At 46.8% G+C, this 19446-nt stretch overlaps 1 protein-coding gene across 1 annotated transcript in view; it reads right to left on the reverse strand.

Annotated features, from left to right (window-relative positions):
* Nucleotides 1-19446, reverse strand: part of dzank1 (double zinc ribbon and ankyrin repeat domains 1) — a 110844-nt gene that overhangs the window by 84143 nt on the left and 7255 nt on the right. The window contains exon 5 of the mRNA XM_085977975.1: nt 19259-19358. Within this exon, the coding sequence (XP_085834101.1) occupies nt 19259-19358 (100 nt within the window). The remainder of the gene's footprint in view (nt 1-19258; nt 19359-19446) is intronic.

Consider the following 19446-nt stretch of genomic DNA (forward strand, 5'->3'; position numbering starts at 1 on the left):
GGAAAGATAGGGGTAGCCAGACCCCTATAAAAGATAGATTCTTTTCCACCATTCTGTCTCTCTCTCTCTCTCGCTCCCGCTCCAACAAGATCGACCTAACAAGAAGTACCAGAGAAGCCGCCGAGCGTAGCGATCGAAACCGACCGCGTGTGGGGGTACGCATAGTCTTGAGTGTCCCAAGCCGGTAACCCGTGAGCTGCAAGGGCTCAGAGTTTTCTCAGAAGTGAAGTTTTGGGCTATTCCGAGGGTGGGAGCTTCGTTTGGTTCAGCCAGGCGAAGGGGTTTATGTGACTGGGTAATTCGTTGGTAGGGGTGGAATTAGAGTCCACCATAGCAACAAGGGAATTACTGCATGTTATAGTCCCCAGTTTTGTATTGTATGTATGTTGTTTGTAACCTGGATTTTATTCTCCACAGAGACAGTGATTTCGATTAGTAGTGCATGTTTTAGCCAGTGTATGTTAGACCAAATAAATATAAGTTTGATTTTTCACTGAAGCATTCCTGTCCGTGACTTATTTCATTTACACTCTGAATAATAATTCCCGGGTATAGAACTTTCGTAAGGCAGGGGCGATTCGAACCGTCCGTCTAGCAATTGGGCTAGGATCAAAAACCGTTTACACAGCGGAGAGAGGAACAGCGAGAGGAGCGGGACCAGCGGCGAGAGGAATGGGATCAGCGGCGAGAGGAGCGGGGTCAGCGGTGAGAGGAACAGCGAGAGGAGCGGGATCGGCGGCGAGAGGAATGGGATCAGCGGTGAGAGGAACAGCGAGAGGAGCGGGATCGGCGGTGAGTGGAACAGCGAGCGGAGCGGGACCAGCGGCGAGAGGAACAGCGAGAGGAGCGGGATCAGCGGCGAGAGGAACGGGATCAGCGGCGAGTGGAACAGCGAGAGGAGCAGGATCAGCGGTGAGAGGAACAGCAAGAGGAGCGGGATCAGCGATGAGAGGAACAGCGAGAGGAGCGGGATCGGTGGTGAGAGGAACAGCGAGAGGAGCGGGATCAGCGGCGAGAGGAACAGCGAGAGGAGCGGGATCAGCGGCGAGAGGAACAGCGAGAGGAGCGGGATCAGCGGCGAGAGGAACAGCGAGAGGAGCGGGATCAGCGGCGAGAGGAACAGCGAGTGGAGCGGGATCAGCGGCGAGAGGAACAGCGAGAGGAGCGGGATCAGCGGCGAGAGGAACAGCGAGAGGAGCGGGATCAGCGGCGGGAGGAACAGCGAGTGGAGCGGGATCAGCGGCGAGAGGAACAGCGAGCGGAGCGGGATCAGCGGTGAGAGGAACAGCGAGAGGAGCGGGATCAGCGGCGAGGGGAACAGCGAGAGGAGCGGGATCAGCGGCGAGAGGAGCGGGATCAGCGGCGAGAGGAACAGCGAGAGGAGCGGGATCAGCGGCGAGAGGAACAGCGAGAGGAGCGGGATCAGCGGCGAGAGGAACAGCGAGCGGAGCGGGATCAGCGGCGAGAGGAACAGCGAGAGGAGCGGGATCAGCGGCGAGAGGAACAGCGAGAGGAGCGGGATCAGCGGCGAGAGGAACAGCGAGAGGAGCGGGATCAGCGGCGAGAGGAACAGCGAGAGGAGCGGGATCAGCGGCGAGAGGAACAGCGAGAGGAGCGGGATCAGCGGCGAGAGGAACAGCGAGAGGAGCGGGATCAGCGGCGAGAGGAACAGCGAGAGGAGCGGGATCAGCGGCGAGAGGAACAGCGAGAGGAGCGGGATCAGCGGCGAGAGGAACAGCGAGAGGAGCGGGATCAGCGGCGAGAGGAACAGCGAGAGGAGCGGGATCAGCGGCGAGAGGAACAGCGAGAGGAGCGGGATCAGCGGCGAGAGGAACAGCGAGAGGAGCGGGATCAGCGGCGAGAGGAACAGCGAGAGGAGCGGGATCAGCGGCGAGAGGAACAGCGAGAGGAGCGGGATCAGCGGCGAGAGGAACAGCGAGAGGAGCGGGATCAGCGGCGAGAGGAACAGCGAGAGGAGCGGGATCAGCGGCGAGAGGAACAGCGAGAGGAGCGGGATCAGCGGCGAGAGGAACAGCGAGAGGAACGGGATCAGCGGCGAGAGGAACAGCGAGAGGAGCGGGATCAGCGGCGAGAGGAACAGCGAGAGGAGCGGGATCAGCGGTGGGAGGAACAGCGAGTGGAGCGGGATCAGCGGTGAGAGGAACAGCGAGCGGAGCGGGATCAGCCGTGAGAGGAACAGCGAGAGGAGCGGGATCAGCGGCGAGAGGAACAGCGAGAGGAGCGGGATCAGCGGCGAGAGGAACAGCGAGCGGAGCGGGATCAGCGGCGAGAGAAACAGCGAGAGGAGCGGGATCAGCGGCGAGAGGAACAGCGAGAGGAGCGGGATCAGCGGCGAGAGGAACAGCGAGAGGAGCGGGATCAGCGGCGAGAGGAACAGCGAGAGGAGCGGGATCAGCGGCGAGAGGAACAGCGAGAGGAGCGGGATCAGCGGCGAGAGGAACAGCGAGAGGAACGGGATCAGCGGCGAGAGGAACAGCGAGAGGAGCGGGATCAGCGGCGAGAGGAACAGCGAGAGGAGCGGGATCAGCGGCGAGAGGAACAGCGACAGGAGCGGGATCAGCGGCGGGAGGAACAGCGAGTGGAGCGGGATCAGCGGTGAGAGGAACAGCGAGCGGAGCGGGATCAGCGGTGAGAGGAACAGCGAGAGGAGCGGGATCAGCGGCGAGAGGAACAGCGAGAGGAGCGGGATCAGCGGCGAGAGGAACAGCGAGAGGAGCGGGATCAGCGGCGAGAGGAACAGCGAGAGGAGCGGGATCAGCGGTGAGAGGAACAGCGAGAGGAGCGGGATCAGCGGCGAGAGGAACAGCGAGAGGAGCGGGATCAGCGGCGAGAGGAACAGCGAGAGGAGCGGGATCAGCGGCGAGAGGAACAGCGAGAGGAGCGGGATCAGCGGCGAGAGGAACAGCGAGAGGAGCGGGATCAGCGGCGAGAGGAACAGCGAGAGGAGCGGGATCAGCGGCGAGTGGAACAGCGAGAGGAGCGGGATCAGCGGCGAGTGGAACAGCGAGAGGAACGGGATCAGCGGCGAGAGGAACGGGATCAGCGGCGAGAGGAGCGGGATAAGCGGCGAGAGGAACAGCGAGAGGAGCGGGATCAGCGGCGAGAGGAACAGCGAGCGGAGCGGGATCAGTGGTGAGAGGAACAGCGAGCGGAGCGGGATCAGCGGCGAGAGGAACAGCGAGCGGAGCGGGATCAGTGGCGAGAGGAACAGCGAGAGGAGCGGGATCAGCGGTGAGAGGAACAGCGAGAGGAGCGGGATCAGCGGTGAGAGGAACAGCGAGCGGAGCGGGATCAGCGGCGAGAGGAACAGCGAGAGGAGCGGGATCAGCGGCGAGAGGAACAGCGAGAGGAGCGGGATCAGCAGCGAGAGGAACAGCGAGAGGAGCGGGATCAGCGGTGAGAGGAGCGGGATCAGCGGCGAGAGGAACGGGATCAGCGGCGAGAGGAACGGGATCAGCGGCGAGAGGAGCGGGATCAGCGGCGAGAGGAACAGCGAGCGGAGCGGGATCAGCGATGTTATACAGAGCCTTCAAACAGAAAAATCAAGGAGTGACATCACAGGGCAGCAGGTAGGTGATTGGTTGGTGCGTATTACAGTTTTTTTAGCCCCTAAGCTAGCTAAGAAACTGTAAATTGCTATAACTTTACTTTATTAAATTAGTAACTAAAACTAGATAAACCAATTGAGTAATAAAACTAAAATAATTGAGAAAAAAAATGAACTTATCAAATAATAAAGAAGGTTAGGTAGACATGGCAGGGCAGGCGGTGTGCCGTAACTGCAGCATGTGGGAGTTTGTGGAGACCAGCGAGATCCCGAGCAACCACATCTGCGGTAAGTGTCTGCAGCTCGAGGAACTTCGGCTCAGAGTTGTTGAGCTGGAGTACGAGCTGCAGACATTGCAGGGCATCAGGGAGGGGGAGAGTTACCTGAACACTTTGTTCCAGGAGGCAGTCACACCTCTTAGATTAAGTAATAATTTAGAGTTTGTCAATAGTCAGGGACAGGAGGTTGTGACTGCGAGTCAGGAAGGTATGGGGACCCAGGATGTGGTGATGGAGCAGCCTCTGCCCTTGTCTTTGACCAACAGGTATGAGATACTTGCTACCTATGTGGATGAGAACAAGGCCTGCAGGGTGGATGAGCAAACCGATCATGGCACCATTCAAGTGGGGGGAGTGAAAAGGAATGTAGTTGTGGTAGGGGACAATATAGTCAAGGGAATAGATACTGTTCTCTGCAGCCGCAACCGGGAGTTCCGACGGTTGTGTTGCATGCCCGGTGCCAGGGTTAAGGATATCTCATCGCGGCTGGAGAAGAACTTTGAGTGGGAGGCGAAGATTCAGTTGTCGTGGTCCACGTAGGAACCAAAGACATAGGTAGAACTAGGAATGAGGTCCTGCTGAGGGAGTTTGAGGAGCTAGGATCCAAATTAAAAAGCAGAACCTCAAAGGTAATAATCTCTGGATTGTTACCTGAGCCACGTGCAAATTGGCAGAGGGACTAACATAAGGTACAGTAATAATCATGGGTGATTTTAATCTCCATATTGATTGGACAAATCAAATTGGTCATGGTAGTCTTGAGGAGGAGTTCATAGAGTGCATCCGGGATGGTTTCCTAGAACAATATGTAATGGAACCAACCAGGGAGCAGGCTATCTTGGATCTGGTACTGTGTAATGAGACAGAATTAATAAATGATTGGCAGAGGGACAAACATAAGTACATAAGAACATAAGAAATAGGAGCAGGAATAGGCCACTTGGCCCCTCGAGCCTGCTCTGCCATTGACTAAGATCATGGCTGATCTTGGGCTCAAAGCCACTTCCCCACCCGCTCCCCATAACCCTTCACTCCCTTACCTTGCAAAAATCTGTCCATCTCCACCTTAAATGTATTTAATGACCCAGCCTCCACAGCTTTCTGGGGCAGAGAATTCCACAGACCCTCTGAGAGAGGGTGACCCTTTATTCTAAAACTGTGCCCCCGAGTTCCAGATTTCCCCATGAGGGGAAACATCCTCTCTGCATCTACCTTGTCAAGCTCCCTCAGTATCTTATATGTTTCAATAAGATCACCTCTCATTCTTCTAAATTCCAATGAGTATAGGCCCAGCCTGCTCAACCTTTCCTCATAAGTCAATCCCCTCATCTCTGGAATTAACCTAGTGAATCGTCTCTGAACTGCCTCCAATGAAAGTATATCCTTCCTTAAATAAGGAGACCAAAGCTGTACACAGTACTCAAGGTATGGTCTCACCAATACCCTGTACAGTTGTAGCAGGACTTCAACTTTTATACTCCAACCCCCTTGAAATAAAGGCCAACATTCCATTTGCCGTTTTGATTTGCTGTACCTGCATGCTAACTTTTTGTGTTTCATGCAAAGGACCCCCAGGTCCCTCTGAACTTTAGCATTTTGTAATCTCTCTCCATTTAAATAAGAATTTGCTTTTTCATTTTTCCTGCCAAAGTGTATAACCTCGCACTTTCCCACATTATACTCCATCTGCCAAATGTTTACACACTCACTTAGCCTGTCTATATCCCTTTGCAGATTCTTTGAGTCCTCTGCACAACTTGCTTTCCCACCCATCTTTGTATCATCCGCAAACTTGGCTACATTACACTCGGTCCCTTCATCCAAGTCATTAATGTAGATTGTAAATAGTTGAGGCCCCAGCACCGATCCCTGTGGCAACCCACTAGTTACCGTTTGCCAACCGGAAAATGACCCGTTTATCCCGACTCTCTGCTTTCTGTTAGTTAGCCAATTCTCTATCCATGCTAATATATTACCCCCAATTCCTTGAGCTCTTATCTTCTGCAGTAACCTTTTATGTGGCACCTTATCGAATGCCTTCTGGAAATCCAAATACACCACATCCACTGGTTTACCTTTGTCTACCCTGCTCGTTACATCCTCAAAGAACTCCAGAAAATTTGTTAAACATGATTTCCCTTTCATAAAACCATACTGACTCTGCCTGACTGCATTATGATTTTCCAAATGCCCTGCTACTGTTGCCTTAATAAAGGACTCCAACATTTTCCCAATGACAGGTGTTAGGCTAACTGGTCTATAGTTTCCTGCTTTCTGTCTCCCTCCTTTCTTAAATAGGGGTGTTACATTTGCGGTTTTCCAATCCGCTGGGGCCTCTCCAGAGTCCAGAGAATTTTGGTATATTGCAACCAATGCATCCACTATCTTGCAGTCACTTCTTTTAAGACCCTGGGATGCAAGCCATCTGGTCCAGGGGACTTGTCGTCTTTTAGTCTCATTATTTTACCAAGTACTATTTCCTTAGTGATAGTGATTGTCTTTAGTTCTCCCCTCCCTTGGCCCTTTCATTGTCCATTTTTGGGATGTTGTTAGTGTCTTCTACCGTGAAGACAGATACAAAATATTTGTTCAGAGTCTGCCATTTCCCCGTTCTCCATTATTAATTCCCCAGTCTCATCCTCTAAGGGACCAACGTTTACTTTAGCTACTCTCTTCCTTTTTATATACCTGTAGAAGCTCTTACTATCTGTTGTAATGTTTCTTGCCAGTTTTCTCTCATAATTCATCTTCTCTCTATTATTTTTTAGTCATCCTTTGCAGGTTTAAAAAATTTTCCCAATCCTATGGTCTCCCACCAATCTTGGCAACATTGTATGCCTTCGTTTTCAATTTGATACCATCCTTTATTTCCTTAGTTAGCCATGGATGGTGCTCCCTTCTCTTAAAATCTTTCTTTTTCACTGGAATATATTTTTGTTGAGAGTTATGAAATATCTCCTTAAATGTCCACCACTGCATTTCAACTGTCTTACCCTTTAATTTATATTTCCAGTCCACTTTAGCCAGTTCTGTCCTCATGCCATTGTGATTGCCTTTGTTTAAGATCAGGACACTGGTTTGAGATACAATTTTCTCACCCTCCAACTGAACTTGAATTCCAACCATGCTATGATCACTCTTTCCTTGAGGATCCTTTACTATGAGATCATTTATTAATTCTGTCTCATTACACAGTACCAGATCCAAAATAGCCTGCTCCCTGGTTGGTTCCATTACATACTGTTCTAGGAAACCATCCTGGATGCACTCTATGAACTCCTCCTCAAGACTACCATGGCCAATTTGATTTGTCCAATCAATATGGAGATTAAAATCACCCATGATTATTACCGTACCTTTTTTACAGGCCTCCATTATTTGTTGATTTATACTCTGTCCAACAGTATTGCTACTGTTTGGGGGCCTGTAGACTACGCCCACCAGAGACTTTTTCCCTTTATTATTTTTTATCTCCACCCAAACCGATTCTACATCTTGATCTTCTGAGCCAATATCACTTCTCACCACTGCACTGATCCCATCCTTTACCAACAAAGCCACCCCACCTCCCTTTCCTTTCTGTCTGTCCTTCCGAATTGTCAGATACCCTGGAATATTCAGTTCCCAGCCCTGGTCACCTTACAACCACGTCTCTGTAATGGCGATCAGATCATACTCATTTGTATCTATTTGTGCCGTCAACTCATCTATCTTGTTATGGATGCTGCGTGCATTCAGATATAGAGCTTTTAACTTTGTCTTTTTACCATTTCTCCTTGTTTTGGCCCCATTTTCTGTTTAAACAGATTAGAAGTTTAAATGCATGGCTCAAAGAATGGTGTAGGAGGAAGGAGTTTCAGTTCATGGAACACTGGCACTGGGGAAAGAGGGAGCTGGGACAGGCTCCATTTAAACCGGGCTGGGACCAGTATCCTGGCGAATTGAATAACTAGTGCAGTAGACAGAGCTTTAAACTAATGAAGTGGGGGGCGGGAGGATGCAGGAAAGAGTAAATTTAAAAGCAGCGAGAGAAATGTCAAGGCTCTAGAGCAGTGCAGAGTTTTGCGTAAAAATAAGCTGAGTGGGTCAGGAAGGGGCAGAGAGAGTAACAAAGGTAATAGGTCATCAGTGAATATGGTGACATCAGGGAAAAATAGAAAAAGTCAAAGCTAAAGGCACTATATCTGAATGCGCAAAGCATTTGCAACAAAATAGATGAATTAATAGCACAGATAGAAATTAATAGGTTTGATCCAATAGCAATTATGGCGACGTGGTTGCAAAGTGACCAAGGTTGGGAACCAAACTTTTAGAAGAGATAGGTAAAATGGAAAAAGTAGAGGGGTAGCCCTGATAATAAAGGATGGGATAAAGACAGTAGAGAGAAAGGATCTTAGCTCCGAAAATCAAGAAGTAGAATCAGTTTAGGTGGAGCTAAAAAACAGCAAGGGGCAGAAAACATTGGTGGGAGTTGTTTATAGGCCCCCAAACAGTAGGGCAGAGTATAAATCAGGAAATTAGAGGTGCATGTAACAAGGGTAATACAGTAATCATGAGGAACTTTAATCTACTGGACAAACCAAATTTGCAATAATAGTGTGGAGGGCGAATTGATGGAATGTATACAAGATAGTTTTCTAGATCAGTATGTTGTGGAACCAACTCGGGAACAGGCTATTTTAGATCTAGTATTGTGCAATGAGAAAGGGTTAATTAATAACCTTGTAGTAAAGGGGCCTTTAGGGAAGAGTGACCATAATATGATAGAATTTTATATTGAGTTTGAAAGTGATTTAATTAAATCCAAAACTAGGGTCTTAAATCTAAATAAAGCAAACCACATAGGTATGAGGGGCGAGTTGGCTAAGATAGATTGGGAAACTACATTAAAAGGTATGACGGTAGACAAGCAATGGCTAGCATTTAAAGAAATAATACATAATTTACAACAAATATACATTCCTTTAAGGCACAAAAACCCCACAGGAAAAGTGGTCCAACCGTGGCTAACAAGAGAAGTTAAAGATAGTATTAGATCAAAGGAAGAGGCTTATAATGTTGCCAGAAAGAGTAGTAAGCCTGAGGATGGGAGGATTTTAGAATTCAACAAAGGATGACCAAGAAATTGAGAAGGAAAGAGAAAAAAGAATATGAGTAAATTAGCAAGAGATATAAAAACAGATTGTAATGGGGAAAAATTGAGTCGCGCCCCCTTTGGGGCGCTAACTTTGCCCGAAAAAATTAGCGCCCCCGCGGCCAAAATTCATCAGTGGCGCCCCAAGAGGGAAGCGGGGTGCTATTGGAAGCGCCCCGCCTCCCTCTTGTGGCGCTGTGAGTGAATATCACGGCGCTATGTGCCGCAGCGCCACGCTCTGCAGCATATCGCGCCGCGGTACTGCAGGCCTTCTCCCCCTTTATAAAGGGGAGGGGCCTTGCGCAGCGCAACCCGGGGCCCAGCTTGGCCACCAGGGATCGGAGTGCCGGCAAAAGAGCCCGGCACTCAAGAGAAGTGCCGGGCTCTTGGAGCGCAACCGGCACCCCGCGGAGGGGCTTCAGAGGAGGCCTGGGACAGCAGAGGGGGCAGGTGCTGGCAGGTGGCCAGCAACAAAAATGGCCGTCCGGCACCTTCCCTTTAATTAGTGCCGCCCTGGCCGCAGGTAGGCCCCCCTGACCCCGTTAGGGCGCTAATGGGAGCCACAAAGCAACCAAATTTTTAGGCCTAAATGTTTCTATAGGTATGTAAATAGGAATAGATTAGTGAAAGTAAATGTGTGCCCATTAGAGGCAGAGACAGGAGAAATTATAATGGGCAATAGGAAATGGCAGAGACATTAAATAAATACTCTGTATCTGTCTTCATGGTAGACACAAAAAACATTCTGGAAATAATGAGGAAGCAAAAGGTCTAAAGAGAATGAGGAACTTAAAGAAATCAGTATAAGTAAAGACATAATTCTGGACAAATCCCCTGGACCTGATGATCTGCATCCTAGGGTTTTAAAAGAGGTAGCCGCAGAGATAGTGGATGCACTGGTATTCATCTTCCAGAATTACCTAGATTCTAGAACAGTCCCTAAGGATTGAAAGGTAGCAAACATAACCCTGCTATTTAAGAAAGTAGGAAGAGAAAAAACAGGGAACTATAGGCTAGTTAGCCTGACATCAGTAGTAGGCAAAATGCTAGAATCTATTATTAGGGATGTGGTAACAGGGCACTTAGAAAATCATACGATTAGGCAGAGTCAACAAGGTTTTATGAAAGGGAAATCGTGTTTGACACATCTTCAAAAAATTCTAACAGATTTAACTAGTAGGATGGATAAGGGGAACCAGTGGATGTAGTGTATTTGGATTTTCAAAAAGCATTCGATAAGATGCCACATAAGAGGTTATTACACAAAATTAGGACTCTGGTATTGGGGGTAGTATATGAGCATGGATTGAGGATTGGTTAATGGATAGAAAACAGGGAGTAGGAATAAATGGGACTTTTTCAGGTTGGCAGGCTATATCTAGTGGGGTACCACAAAGATCAGTGCTTGGGCCTCAGCTAGTTACAATCTATATTAATGACTGAGATGAAGGGACTGAGTGTAACATATCCAAGTTTGCTGATGATACAAAATTAGGTGGGAAAGTAAACTGTGAGGAGGATGCAAAGAGGCTGCAGAGAGATATAGACAGGTTGACTGAGTGGGCAAGAACATAGCAAATGGAATACAATGTGGGGAAGTATGAAGTTATCCACTTTGGGAGGAAAACCAAAAAAAGCAAAATATTTTTTGAATGGTGAGTGACTGGGAAATGTTTGCACTCAGAGGGACCTGGGTGTCCTTGTACATGAATCACAGAAAGTTAACATGCAGGTACAGCAAGTAATTGGGAAAGCAAATGGTATGTTAGCTTTTGTTACAAAGGGATTAGAGTATAAGAGTAAAGAAGTCTTACTACAATTATACAGGGCATTGGTGAGGCCACACCTGGAGTACTGTGTACAGTTCTAGTCTCCTTACCCAAGGAAAGACATACTTGCCTTAGAGGGAGTGCAGCGAAGGTTCACTAGACTGGTTCCTGGGATGAGGGGATTGCCCTATGAGGAAAGATTGAGTAGGCTAGGCCTATATTCCTTAGAGTTTAGAAAAATGAGAGGTGATCTAATTGAAACATATAAAATTCTTAAGGGGCTTGACAGGGTTAATGCTGAGAAAATGTTACCCCTGGCTGTGGAATCTAGAACACAGGGTCACAGTCTCAGAATAAGGTGTAGGCCATTTAGGACTGAGATGAGGAGAAATTTCTTCATTCAAAGGGTTGTGAATCTTTGGAATTCTCTACCCCAGAGAGCTGTGGATGCTCAGTCGTTGAGTATATTCAAGATAGAGGTCGATAAATTTTTGGGAACAAAGGGATATGGGGATAGTGCGGGAAGGTGGAGTTGAGGTAGATGATCTTGTTGAATGGCAGAGCAGGCTCGAAGGGCCAAATGGCCTACTCCAGCTCCTATTTCTTATGTTCTTATGAAACGGAGTATCACGTGTAAATAAGTGACTATGACAAAAAATGGAGAGTTGGTGGTCACAGTACTTCTACAAATGAAAGGGAGACAATCATGTTTAAACCTTCAACAAGGGACAAACATTTCAGCTGGAATGAATAAAGAATCATAGAATCTTACACCACAGGAGGAGGCATTCGGCCCACTGTGCCTGTGCTTTGAAAGAGCTAGCTAATTAGTCCCATTCTCTCTGCTCTTTCACCATAACCCTACAATTTTCTCCACTTCAAGTATTTATCCAATTCCCTTTTGAAAGTTACTATTGAATCTGCTTCCACCACCCTTTCAGGCAGTGCATTCCCGATCACAACAACTCACTGCATAAAAAAAATTCACCTCATCTCACCTCTGACTCATGCCAATTATCTTAAATCTGAGTCCTCTGGTTGCTGACACTTCTGCCACTGGAAACAGTTTCTCCTTATTTAGTCTATCAAAACCCTTCTTGATTTTGAACACCTCTATTAATAATCTCCTCTTAAGCTTGTCTGCTCGAAGGAGAACAATCCCAGCTTCCCTTGTCTCTCCACATAACTGAAGTCCCTCATCTCTGGTTACATTGTAGTAAATCTCCTCTGCACCCTCTCCAAGGGCTTGACATCCTTCCTAAAATGTGGTGCCCAGAATTGAACATAATACTCCAGATGGGGCCTAACCAGTGATTTATAAAGGTTTAGCATAACTTCCTTGCTTCTGTACTCTATTTCCCTGTTTATAAAGCCAAGGATCCCATATACTTTTTTGACAGCCTTCTCAACTTGTCCTGCTACCTTCAAAGACTTGTGTACGTACACCCCCAGGTCTCTCTGTTCCTGCACCTGCTTTAAAATTGTATCATTTAATTTATATTGACTCTCCTCATTCTTCCGATCAAAATGCAACACTTCACACTTCTCGGGGTTAAATTTCATCGGCCGTGTGTCTGCCCATTTCACCAGTCTGTCTACATCCTCCTGAAGTCTGTTACTATCCTCATTGTTTACTACATTTCCGAGTTTCGTGTCATCTGCAAACTTTGAAATTATGCCCTGTATACGAACATACGAATTAGGAACAGGAGTAGGCCACTCGGCCCTTCGAGCCTGCTCCGCCATTCAATAAGATCATGGCTGATCCGATTACTCCACATTCCCGCCTACCCCCGATAACTTTTCACCCCCTTGCTTACCAAGAATCTATCTACCTCTGCCTTAAAAATATTCAAAGACTCTGCTTCCACCGCCCTCTGAGGAAGAGAGTTCCAAAGACTCACGACCCTCTGTGATTTTTTTTTCCTCAGCTCTGTCTTAAATGGGCGACCCCTTATTTTTAAACAGTGACCCCTAGTTCTAGATTCTCCCACAAGAGGAAACATCCTCTCCCCAGCCACCCTGTCCAGACCCCTCAGGATCTTATATGTTTCAATCAAGTCACCTCTTATTCTTCTAAACTCCAGCGGATACAAGCCTAGCCTGTCCAACCTTTCCTCATAAGACAACCCGCCCATTTCAGGCAGCACTGCCTTCGATCTAGTTCCTTTTCTCTCCAGTTTTGAAGAAGGGTCAAACCCGAAACGTCAACTCAAATTTCTCTCCACGGATGTTGCCTGACCTGCTGAGTTTTTCCAGCATTTTCTGTTGTTATTTCCGCCCATTTCAGGTATTAGTCTAGTAAACCTTCTCTGAACTGCTTCCAATGCATTTACATCCTTCCTTAAATAAGGAGACCAATACTGTACACAGTACTCCAGATGTGGTCTCATCAATGCCCTCTATAACTGAAGCATAACCTCCCTACTTTTGTATTCAATTCCCCTCACAATAAATGATAACATTCTATTAGCTTTCCTAATTACTTGCTGTACCTGCATAGTGACCTTTTGCGATTCATGCACTACGACACCCAGATTCCTCTGCATCTCGGAGCTCTGCAATCTCTCACCATTTAGATAATGTGCTTCTTTTTTATTCTTCCTGCCAAAATGGACAACTTCACATTTTCCCACATTATACTCCATTTTCCAGATCTTTGCCCACTCACTTAACTTATCTATATCCCTTTGTAGTCTCCTTATGTCCTCTTCACAATTTACTTTCCTACCTATCTTTGTGTCATCAGCAAATTTAGCAACCATACCTTCGGTCCCTTCATCCAAGTCATTTATATAAATTGTAAAAAGTTGAGGCCCCAGCACTGATCCCTGTGGCACACCACTCGTTACATCCATCCACCGGTTCCCCTTTATCCACAGCACATGTTACTTCCTCAAAGAACTCCAATAAATTGGTTAAACATGATTTCCCTTGCACAAAACCATGTTGACTCTGCCTGATTACTTTGAACTTTTCTCAATGCCCTGCTATAACGTCTTTAATAATAGCTTCTAACAGCTTCCCTATGACAAATTATAAGCTAACTGGTCTGTAGTTTCCTGCTTTCCGTCTCCCTCCCTTTTAGAATAAAGGAGTTACATTCGCTATTTTCCAATCTAATGGAACCTTCCCCGAATCTAGGGAATTTTGGAAAATTAAAACCAATGCATCAACTATCTCACTGGCCACTTCTTTAAGACCCTAGGATGAAGTCCATCAGGACCCGGGGACTTGTCAGCCCGCAGCTCCAACAATTTGCTCAGTACCACTTCCCTGGTGATTATAATTTTCTTGTGTTCCTCCCTCCCTTCCATTTCCTGATTTACAGCTATTTCTGGGATGTTACTTGTATCCTCTATAGTGAAGACCGATGCAAAATACCTGTTCAATTCAACTGCCATCTCCTTATTTTCCATGATTAATTCCCCAGACTCACTTTTTATAGGACCAACGCTCACTTTGTTAAATCTTTTCTTTTTAAAATATCTATAGAAACTCTTACTATCTGTTTTTATATTTCTAGCTAGCTTTCTCTCGTACTCGAATTTTTCTCTCCTTATTAATCTTTTAGTCATTCTTTGCTGTTTTTTATGTTCTGTCCAATCTTCTGACCTGTCACCCATCTTTGCGCAATTATATGCTTTTTCTTTAAGTTTAATACTATCTTTAACTTTTTTAGTTAACCACGGATGGTGGGTCCTCCCCTTGGAATTTTTCTTTCTTGTTGGAATGTATATATTCTGTGTATTTTGAAATATCCCCTTAAATGTCTGCCACTGCAACTCTATTGCCCTATCCCTTAACCTAATTTGCCAGTTCACTTTAGCTAGCTCTGCTTACATGCCCTCATAATTGCCCTTATTTAAGTTTAAAATACTAGCCTTGGACCCACTCTTCTCTCTCTCAAACTGAATGTAAAATTCAATCATATTATGATCGCTGCTACCTAGGGGCGCCTTCACTATGAGGTCATCAATTAATCCTATCTCGTTGCACAATACCAGGTCTAGTATAGCCTGCTCTCTGGTTGGCTCCAGAATGTGCTGTTGTAAGAAACTATCCTGAAAACATTCCATGAACTTCTCATCTATGCTACCTTTGCCCATCTGATTTTCCCAGTCTATATGCAGATTAAAATCCCCCATGATTATTGCCGTACCCTTCTGACCAGCTCCCATTATTTCTTCCTTTATACTCCATCCTACCATGTGGTTACTGTTAGGGGGCCTGTACACCACTCCCACAAGTGACTTCTTGCCTTTATTATTTCTCATCTCTACCCAAACCGCTTCTACATCCTGGTTTCCTGAACTTAGGTCATCCCTCTCTATTGTGCTAATAGCATCATTAATTAACAGAGCCATCCCTCCACCTTTTCCCACCTTCCTGTCCTTCCTAAATGTCATGTACCCTTCAATATTCAGGTCCCAATCTATGTCATCCTGCAGCCATGTTTCTGTAATGGCTATCAGATCATATTTATTTATTTATATTTGCGCTATCAGTTCATCTGTTTTGTTTCGAATGCTACGTGCATTCAGCTGCAGAGCCTTTAGTTTTGCCCTTTTATTATTTTTGTAACCTCTAGCCTTATCTGTTGATTTTACTCTTAGATTTGGACTCTCTATCCCTTCCTGTCATGGTCTGTTTATCATTTCCCATATTAATACCTTTCTCTATTGCCTTGTCTCTAATCTTTGAATTACCACATCTTCCCAAATTTGATCCCATGCCCCCAATATTTAGTTTAAAGCCCTCTCTACCGCCCTAGTTATACGACTCGTCTTGGACCCACTCTTCTCTATCTCAAACTGAATGTAAAATTCAACCATATTATGATCGCTGCTACCTAGGGGCGCCTTCACCAGAACACTGGTCCCAGCACGGTTCAGGTGAAGACCGTCCCAACGATACAGATCCCACTTTCCCCAGTACTGGTGCCAGTGCCCCAGGAATTGAAACCCATTTCTCCCATACCAGTCTTTGAGCCACGCATTCATCTCTCTAATTTTATTTACCCAATGCCAATTTGCTCGTGGCTCAGGTAATAATGCAGACATTATTACCCTTGAGGTTCTGCTTTTTAATTTAGCCCCTAGCTGCTCATACTCTCTCAGCAGAACCTCTTTCCTAGATCAACCTATGTCGTTGGTACCTACATGGACCACGACCACTGGCTCCTCCCCCTCCCACTGCAAGTTCCTCTCCAACCCAGAGTAGATGTCCTGAACCCTGGCACTGGGCAGGCAACACAGCCGTCTGGACTCTCGCTCTTGGCCGCAGAGAACTGTATCTATCCCCCTGACTTTGTTGTCCCCAATTACCACTACATTCCTATTAACTCCCCCTGCTTGAATGGTTTCCTGTACCTCAGTGCCATGGTCAGTTTGCTCATCCACCCTGCAGCCACCGCTTTCATCCATATACGCCGCAAGAACCTCAAACCTGTTGGACAATTGCAAAGGCTGCGGCTCCTCCACCGCCTGGGTCCCCATACTTGCCTCACTCGCAGTCACATCTGCCTGTCCCTGACCACTGACCAAATCAGAAGACCCTATCTGCCTCCTGGAATAAAGTGTCCAGGTAACTTTCTCCCTCCCTGATGCATCACATAGACCGCAGCTCGGCCTCCAGCTCATCAACGCTGAGCCGAAGCTCTTCAAGCTGCAGACACTTACCGCAGACATGTTCATCCTGGATCACACTGGCGTCCAGGAGCTCCCACATACTGCAGTCGCAACACATCACCTGCCCTGCCATCTTTATTGAGTCTTAATTAATTTATTTTTATTAATTAATAATTAACAAACCCTACTACACCTAATAAGATTTATTATTGCTAGTAAACTAGTACGAATGAAACCTTACAATTATTAATAAATTTCCTGGGCTTTAAAGATAAGGGAAGTGAGCAAAATACTCACCAACCAATCACTTCCCCTTTTCCCTGTGATGTAACCTTTTATTTTTCTCCAGATGCAGTTGGGGGTGTCACAGAGCCGAACTCCCGCTGGTTCTCTGTCCTTTCTTGTGCAGCTTTTTAGCTCCTGCTCTCCAAACTCGCAGCTTAACACTCTGTTCCAAACTGCCGTGACAAACTGCACTCTACCCAAGTCCAGGTCATTAATATATATCAAAAGGAGCAGTGGTCCCAATACCGACCCCTGAGGAACACCATTGTATACTTCCCCCCAGTCTAAGAAACAACCGTTCACTACTACTCTCTGCTTTCTGTCTCTTAACCAATTTCGTATCCAAGCTGCCGCTGCCCCTTTAATCCCATAGACTTCAATTTTGCTAAAAAGTCTATTGTGTGGCACTTTATCAAACGCCTTTTGAAAGTCCATAGACACAACATCAAACACACTACCTTCATCAACCATCTCCGCTACTTCATCAAAGAACTCAATTAAGTTAGTCAAATATGATTTGATTTTAATAAAACCAGGCTGGCAGTCATTTATTAACCTATATTTTTCCAAGTGACAATTAATTTTGTCTCGGATTATTGTCTCAAAGTTTCCCCACCATTGACGTTGGGCTGACTGGCCTGTAATTGCCGGGTTTATCCCTCTCCCCTTTTTTGAACAGGAGTGTAACATCTGCAATTCCCCAGTCCCTTATCTAAGGACGATACCATACCAGAGCTTCCGCTATCTCCACCCCTACTTCCCTCAGCAACCTAAGATGCATCCCATCCGGACTAGGTGACTTTTCTACTTTAAGCGCTGCCAACCTTTTAAGTACCTCCTCTTTAACTATTTTTATCCTATTCAAGTTCCCTACTACCCCCTCCTTTACTGTGACATTGGCAGCATCCTCTCCTTTAGTGAAGACAGATGCAAAGTTCTCATTTCGAACTTCAGCCATGCCCTCTGCTTCCACAAGATCTCCTTTTTGGTCCCTAATCGGCCCCATCCTTCATTTGACTACTTTTTTTTACTATTTATTTATATGTTTATAAAAGACTTTTGGGCTCCCTTTGATGTTCTCCGTTAATCAATTCTCATCCACTCTCTTTGCCCCACTTTTCTTTTTCCAGTTCTCCTCTGTACGTTCTGTATTCAGCTTGGTTCTCAACTCTATTATAAGCCTGGCATTTATCATAAGCCTCCTTTTTCTGTTTCATTTTAATCACTTTGGGGAAAATATTCGGTTGCTGTGTGCCTCCTGTTAGCGCTAATGGGGCGCAAAGCAACTAGCGCCTGGGCACAGCGATGTTTGTGTCGCTCGCGAAATTGACTAGACATTTTGCGGCGGCGCTAAACACTACCGCCATGATCTCCTGCGCCCGCAGATCGTGACGTCAGTCGAGCGTTCAATGCCCTGGTAGCGCCTCACACCGGATACTGAGTGGCCCCCCCTGCCTTACTGCCTGCTGCTAGCAACGACAGGTTGAGGGGAGTGTTTTGCAGTTGGGAAGGGGCTGGAGGAGCGCTATTTAAAGGCAACCCCTTCCTGCCTTTTTTTGTCGGCGACATTTTTGCACCACGCTTTCTGAGAGAGAGAGAGAGAGAGAGACTTCTGGAGAGATTCAACGCAGTGTGAAGGAGTTTTGGGTACTGAGCAGCACTTTGCAGGTTCATTTTGATTTGACCTTCCTTGCATCAATTTAGAAGAGACTATGGGGGCTGCACTCTGAGCTCTTTTCCTGGGCCTCTCCATTGTTCTTTCCAGCAGATTTGATGTACAGGTCTCTCCAGGCCGAGATTTAAGGCTGCAATGTGGATGGAGAGCAAGATCGGCCCTCCCCTTTAAGAACTGGCCGGCGCCAGTGTGTCTATGTTCCATTGCTGACTGACATCACCTGAGCTTCACCAGCGCTCTGAGGTAGCGCCTTGCTCCTCAGCGTTAGCGCCTTAAGAGAGGTGTGCAGCGCCTGATTTAGCGCTCCAATCACCTCCAGGGGCGATAGAAGCCAAGTTTGCAGTCGGAGGCGATAATTAGCGCTAGGCGCTAAACTTTGCGCCCCAATTGGGGCGATACCAAATTTCTCCCCCTTTATCTTTAGTCATCCAGGGAGCTTCGACTTTGGAAGCCCTTCCTTTCCTTCTCGAGGGAATGTGTCTAGTCAGTACCTGAAAGGCTTTCCTAACTTACATTTATATAGCATCTTTCACAAATTCAGGATGTCCCAAATGCTTTGTAGCTAATTAAGTATTTTTGAAGTGTAGTCACTGTTGTAATGTAGGAAACGTGGCAGCCAATTTGCACACAGCAAGATCCCACAAGCAACAATGTGATAAATGATCAGTTCATCTGTTTTAATGATGTTAGTTGAGGGATAAATATTGGCCAGGACACCGGGGAGAACTCCCCTGCTCTTCATTGAAATAGTGCAGTGGGATCTTGAGAGGACAGATAGGGCCTCAGTTTAATTACTCATTCAAAAGATGGAACCTCCGAGAGTGCTGCACTCCCTCAGTACAGCACTGAAGTGTCATATAAACTAGCACATAAAAGAGCTACTGCAAGATTAAACCATCAGATTCTCCAGGTTGCCTACCTTGAATTTTTTGTGTTGCCGCCTCCCAGGTGGGCTTGCTTTCCTTGTTTAGAGTTGAAATGATTGTGGCTGTAGGGGCTGCCGACCCCTCGAGAGTTTCCTAAGATGGTAAAATCGTTTGTTAAAAAATATACAGTCACAGTACATGGTAAAGGTGCAGCTTGCCTGTGCAGATGGGCAGGGGGCGG

This window comes from Somniosus microcephalus, chromosome 3 (genome assembly GCF_052327205.1).
Source record: "Somniosus microcephalus isolate GS21.2 chromosome 3, FLI_Smic_1.0, whole genome shotgun sequence".
Taxonomy (NCBI): Eukaryota; Metazoa; Chordata; class Chondrichthyes; order Squaliformes; family Somniosidae; genus Somniosus; species Somniosus microcephalus.